The sequence below is a fragment of the Epinephelus lanceolatus genome, chromosome 18, assembly GCF_041903045.1.
Source record: "Epinephelus lanceolatus isolate andai-2023 chromosome 18, ASM4190304v1, whole genome shotgun sequence".
NCBI lineage: Eukaryota > Metazoa > Chordata > Actinopteri > Perciformes > Serranidae > Epinephelus > Epinephelus lanceolatus.
The window spans coordinates 34,679,195-34,685,957 of record NC_135751.1 but is presented as its reverse complement, the minus strand read 5'-3'; the positions used below and the strand labels follow the sequence as shown (position 1 = coordinate 34,685,957).

The 6,763-nt window shown below is 42.0% G+C and overlaps 1 protein-coding gene across 1 annotated transcript; it reads left to right on the top strand.

The window, feature by feature from the left end:
* Positions 1-391: 391 nt before the first annotated feature.
* On the top strand, positions 392-3,027 carry bglap (bone gamma-carboxyglutamate (gla) protein). Its single transcript, XM_033645789.2, has 4 exons — positions 392-524; positions 762-806; positions 1,808-1,892; positions 2,718-3,027. The coding sequence occupies exons 1-4, from the start codon at positions 467-469 to the stop codon at positions 2,818-2,820; spliced, it is 291 nt and encodes a 96-aa protein (XP_033501680.1). The 5' UTR covers positions 392-466; the 3' UTR covers positions 2,821-3,027.
* The last annotated feature ends 3,736 nt before the right edge of the window (positions 3,028-6,763 follow it).

Genomic DNA, 6,763 nt, shown 5'->3' with positions numbered 1-6,763 from the left:
TAGGTTTGGGGTCTGCCGCCAGGAGCAAACTCTTTCCTGCATCCTGGTGATTTTTATGCACCAATTTGTGGCTTTTGTGCATCATTTTTATGTGGTAAATGTCTTTAATTTTGAGGCACATGTTCTAAATATTGCGGGGGGATGTCTCCCTTGCGTCCCCCTTCCCCTCATAATCTACACCTATGACAATAACCCACCTTTTGGAAGCTGATATTCCTCCTCAGTGTTCCTACTTCTGTGTCCATTTACGCAAACAAACACATAAAATGTATTTTTGCATAATGATTTTTATGGAGGTGTGTATCTCTGCATCCCTGTGGGTGTGTGACATATGATCCCCTAACCAATCACATACCACAGTGAGGGCCCCATCTATAAAACCAGAGTGTATTTAAGTTGAAGCTGTTGAACTCTCCGGCCCCACTTGCTGCCTGATTCTGCTGACGCTGAAGAAAGAAGCTGAAAGATGAAGACTTTGACCGTCCTGGTTCTCTGCTCCCTGGCTGTCATCTGCCTGACCTCAGGTAATATACTGCACGACAGTACATGTCAGAAAAGCTCTTTACTATAGCAAATTTTTCCATTATTTCAAGTATAGGTTGCTCTGCAAATATAATTTAAGGCTGCTACTTTTTTCAAATATATGGCCAACTGATGTGCTTTTTTACTGGCTTAATTAATCACTTGAGAAACACTTCCTGTTGTGAAAATAATAAAATAAATTATATTATTATTCATATTTTTCCCATCATGTTTGACAGATGCCTCCACTGGTGCCCAGCCTGCTGAAAACCCTGCTCAGGATGGTAAGATCATGATTCAGAAATATTGTTTTTGACTGTATCAGCGATGTTACATGAATATTTAACATATTTGAGTCAGTTTGACTCAGAGAGAAATACTGTGTTTTTATTTTTTATTTGCAAAAGTAAATAGAAACCCATATCAGATTAGAATTTTCCCCACGTCTGATGTGTGTGCTGAGTTTTTTGAGCATTTAAACATCCAAGAATTAAAAACACAAATCCTAAATAATGATAATAATAATTCCTTGCATTACAAAAGGTCCTTGCAGCGCTTTCAGTGCTAAAATACGAGTGCAAGTGAGGTAGAAACCCATACAGGTTTATCTAGGAACGTCACCTTAACGACAGAAAAATTATATATACAGTAAATCAATAAATAAAAACTGTAAATGACAATAGTATGATGCGGTTTGTTGAAAGGTTACATGCTACATTTGAATGTTGTTTCAGGTGCCCCTTTGTAACTTTGAGCACCTGCCCCATCGAAGGCCTTTGCACGGCCCTGAAAATTAATTTTTTAATTTTTGTACTCTGTTGTCAGACACACACACACACACACACACACACACACACACACACACATACACATACACACACACACGTACAAACAGGATTTATACATTAAATGGGAAGATATCAGGGAGAGGGGTCTGCCCATGGACAGGCACCTTGGGTAGTCGGGGGTTTGGTGCCTTGCTCAGGGGTGTCTCAGCAGTGCCCGGGAGGCAACTGATACCGTCCCAACTACCAGTCCACAATCCACATTTGGTCTGAGTCGGGACTTGAACCAGCGATCTTTTGGTCCCCAAAGCAAGTCGGACTGAACTTCTGTCGCCCCCGTTTTTTATTTAATTTAAAATTCATTTATTTTATTCGATTTTATTTCATAAGATATACGTCATTTTGTAAGTTGAATCTTCCACACACATTAGATTTTGGTTGTTTAATGGATATCTTGTGTATTTAAAAAAAAAAAGATGTTCAATGTGTATGATGTGCAGGTATGTTTGTGGAGAGGGACGCGGCTGCCTCAGTGGTGAGGCAGAAGAGAGCTCCTGGAGAGTTGTCCCTGGCCCAGCTGGAGAGGTATTTCACTCCTCTACTTTCACATGTCGTGACAAAACAGGAACGAGACAGAAATCTCTTACAGTATTGTCACAATTCTTTAATGCTCCGATCATGGTACATAAATCAAAGGTGAGCTTGAGAAGTGCATCCAAGAGAAACTGCTCACCTCCTGTAAACATTGTATATCGAGTTCTGGTTGACCTCTCTTCAGCCAAGATCATTTCTTATCTTTGGGTGGCTATGGCTCAGACAGTAGAGTGAGTTGTCCACCGATTAGATCAATGGTTCGATCCTCCAGTTTGCATATTGAAGAAACCTTGGGCAAGAAACTGGACCCCAAATTAAGTGCGTGTGATTGTGAAAACAAGTAGCAGGTGGCATCTTGTCGATCGCCTCGGCCACTGTGTATAAATATGTGTGAATTGTGAATATGACAAGTAGTGTAAAAGCGCTTTGAGTAGTCAGAAGCCTAGAAAGGTGCCATACAAGTCCATTTATTTATCTTTCTGATCATTAATAACTCACCAAACTTCGCTGGCTCTCTCAGGGGGTGAAGCTGCTTCCCTCGGGTGCAACTGTCTCGTCTTAATTTACGTCACTGCTGAAAACTTGTTGATGCATTTTAACGCAGACTGACTTCCTGTCGCGAACACACTTTCCCAGGAACCAAAGGCTACACGGAGCTGATTGAGAATGATTGAACATTGTAGATGCACTTAAGATGTTAAGCATGTCCTAACAGTGTTGATGGCTGATTATACAGATAGATGACATAAATCTGCACAAACAGCATCTCCTGTGTTGCCTCTCTGTAATCGTTCCCCTCTCTGTCTCTCCGCTCAGCCTGAGAGAGGTGTGTGAGCTCAACGCGGCTTGTGACGAGATGATGGACACGCAGGGGATCGTTGCCGCCTATACCGCCTACTATGGACCAATCCCCTATTAGAGGCCAAACCACAACAACTGATTGTCTTTACAGTGACGCCAAAAAAAGTCTGAGGAAACTTTTCCATTATGTCAAAGTTGAATTAAAAAGTGAGATGTGTTGGGAGTGCATTGGGAATTTATTTTTCCCTCCTGCATAGACCGGCAGAATTGTCTCTGTTAACCTGTAGAGTAGAGTGATGAAAGTAAATAAAGATATATAAAACTATGCTGTGTGTGTGACTCTAGATATTCTCTGACTAATGGCTTTGACAAGTTGTGGCCACTAGATGTCACTGTTGAACAGGAGTACGACATCGAAAAGTACTAGACAAAAAGAGTGTTAGTTTGTCTTCAGGAAAATCCAAATATGCAGACTTTGCCTCTTTGAGCTTTTTTATTGTCTCATGTACACAAGTATGGGCTCACAAGACACCATAATTCATATAATGCAATGTTATCTAGAGTGCTTCAGGGGTGGGTGATATGGCCCTAAAATGATATCACAATATTTAAGGGTATTTTTCCAAAAACATTATTCCTGATGATATAGCAAATTAGTGAAAAAATAATAATTTTTCATTTAAGAAAACAGAATTGCAACAAAATAAGTGATGTAGTTTTACAGTTTACCTTCAAACATTCACTAAATATTAAAGGGGCAAAAAGTGAAATCGTTTCACCGCTAGGTTTGCTGTTGTGCACTGCCTGTAGACCAAAACAAAGTGTGTCATGAGCCACTCCTCCCTCTACCTCTGCTCCCCCCCCCCCCCCCCCACACCACTCGCATCGTTACCTATCTGTGCAGCCAAGCACCGCAGCACCTCCATGGACTATTACATCCAGGCGGTCCCGGTGTTTCTTCTGCAGGCTCCACTTCACTCAGCTGCCCGATATAACTGCTGCTTCTTCCCACATTAACCTGAATAACAAACCAGGGCTCGGTGCTCTGGTTGGATCCAAACGGAGAGCCAGGGCTAGCTGCGAAGCTAGCGGAGGCTAACTGGCTGTGCTTCCCTCCGTCATGCTGCAGCTAATGCTCCGCTAGCCGCTCCCAGCTAGCTCCGGTTTGTTATTCAGGTTAAAGTGGGAAGAAGCAGCGGGTCTGTCGGGCAGCTGAGTGAAGAGGAGCCTGAGGAGGAAGCACCGGTTAGCCCCGGTTTCACTACAGGCAGATTCACCCGGGAGCATTAGCAGTTAGCACTAGTCGGCTGCCACGCTAACGTTAGGGCTCACTGAGAATAGTTAGCGTTAGCTCCTGGAGTTGGCACTAGTCGGCTGCCACTGGCTACTGCAGTAACCTACAGCTATGGAGCGCTTCTACCAGCTCTTCTAGTCACTGAGCCTCGCCTCCATCTCAGCAATTATATTACATTTATTACAGGTACCATCTGCCATTGCTCACTGGCTGTAGCTTTTTATAGGGAGGGAGGGCCAAGGGCTCCGAGAGGAGGAGGAGGAGGAGGAGGAGGAAGGAGGTGGCGATTCACATGAACGTACATGAATGCGCAGCCAGACCGGCTTGTAAACAAGGGGCTGGAGATCAACACAGAGAGAGGGTGTGTGAGGTCATGCTATACTCCAGATGAAATTACACCTCTAGTTCTTCACATAGCAATTTTTTAATTCCTTCAATCTAGAAATGATGAATTTTCGCTTATTGCTCCTTTAAGATGATTTGTGAACAACAGCAGTAACTCAGAGTGAGATTCATATTCTGTATACAATATTAATAGTTCAACAAAATAAAATCTACCACAAATTTCACATTTAAACAGCTCCCAAATACAAAAAATGTCCCCTTGGATCTATATATATATATAAATCAACAGGTGATTTCCTTCTTTTAGTAAAATCCTAAATGATTGAGTTGTTTTTTTTCCACCTGGACTTTTATGCTCTGCCATTTCTCCTCTAATCATCACTCTGTAACCTGTGACAGGCTGTTATGATACCACAACTATCACACATTCACATATATGGAGTTTTTTCACATAGGTTTACATTACCAAAGGTTTATGGCAAAATCACTTGACGACACTGACTCCCGTGTGTGCTCAGCGAGAGAGGAGAGGTAGAGACGCTATGCTGCTGCCAGAGGAGCCGCTGAATGAGTTCCCTCTGAGTGGTAAGTCACTAAAAGAGTCTGAGAAGACCGGGGCTGTTCATAAAACATTCAGGACGCCACAGTTTATTCCACACGACTGAAGCTGCTCCTCTTTTTGGAACCACCACGGAGTTGGTAATAATTTCACTTTAAGCTATGCTTCAGTATGAGGTCATAGGTCAACAAGTGGAAACATCGCAAGTATCACGATATGGATTTTTCAAATGAAATTAAAAATCATACTGTTATTGGATTGAACGAGATGATATGGCACACCCCTAGTGCTTCATGTGCACAAACAACAAAGAAAACCAACTCAAAAAAACGTAGCAATCAAATCTTCAGACCTTTGTTGTCCACAACAAAAGTCATAAATCCCTGACAAAAATATTTGTCTGTTTGAATGTTGATTGGCGACAGTTCAGTCCCAGTGTAGCTGTGGAACTATGTGTGTTGGTGAAGCCAAATAAATCTTTAAATAAACACACAAATCATAACCTGTTTCTGCCCTTCACCACTGAGTAATAAATGGCGCTTGTAGAACTGCTGTATAAAAACAATACTGAATATCAGCACAGCTGTGATTGTCTTCGGCACTGTGCCTGCAGCCTCGTGCCTACAACCAAATCACAAGTGTGCTGCTATTCAGTATGACAGCACTCCCTCTTGTGTGATATTGCTTCATTCTATTATCTCAACTGGCTTGAGAATAGTGCATATAACAGTGTACATGGGAAAAAAAAGGTCTCCAAGGAAGCATACATAATTTCTTTGGAAGACATAACGTCCACTTTCCATATGTGTCCGGCGAGGGTTGGTCTGATTTACCTGAAGTCTGGGTAGTTCTTGCACGCCGTGGCTGTGGTTCAGAAGGTAGAGTGGGTTGTCCATTAATCGGAAGATCGGCAGTTCCATCCCTCCACCTGTCCTGGGCAGGATATTGAACCCCAAATTGCTCCTGATGGCTGTTCCATCGGTGTCTGAGTGTGTTTAAAAACTCAGTAGCAGGTGGCACCCTGTATGTGAATGTGCTTGAGTGATTGGAAGACTAGAAAGGCGCTATACATGTGCAGGTCCATTTACCATTTGTATTTTTTGAGCTTTTCTGCCATTCAGATCAGCATTCCTCTCGTAATCCAGCTTTTAGTGTCTTTATGGTGGCCTCAGTGAACCTTTAAGCAGGTCTTCATGTAGAAATGGCTGTTTCATTCAGAAAATATTGCTGATCCTACAAGGGCTATAAAAAAGACGTCTTACTCCATAACCTGCTCACTCGCGCCCCCAAAGCCTATTTTTGTTACACTATGCTGAAGTAGAGTCACAGAATGAATGTTTAGCTGAGTAAAGCCATACCATAATAGCCTGAGCTGCTCTAATTGCAAATCAAGGATCCCCAATAGTGTCGAGTAAATGTGGTCTTCAATATTCTGAATTGAGTATTATGGCAGCAGGAAAACATTTACTCAATTCAGTTCGACTTCTTGAGGGAATAGCAAAGACTCTGGGTTGATGAACAATCTGGTTTTTGATGATGTGTAAATGAAACCATCATAGTTCCGCGTTCCACTTTACATCACACAGATTACATCATCTGAGAGTTTGTGAATGTCCCAACACAAGGAAGTGGAAGAATACCAGTTCTCAGCTGTGTTACTTCTTTGGCGTCTGCATAAAAGTGATGTAATGTACGATTCAGCTGTTTGTGATCTTTTACTTTTGGTTTGGACAGGATCTTTTCAAACCATTTTTCCAAACAGATTTATAAGAATCATATTTTCTCTGACCTAAACACAGCAAAACCCACTGTTTCTGATCAGTTTTAGAGTTGATAAATACATCTTTAATTCAGAGTAAATGC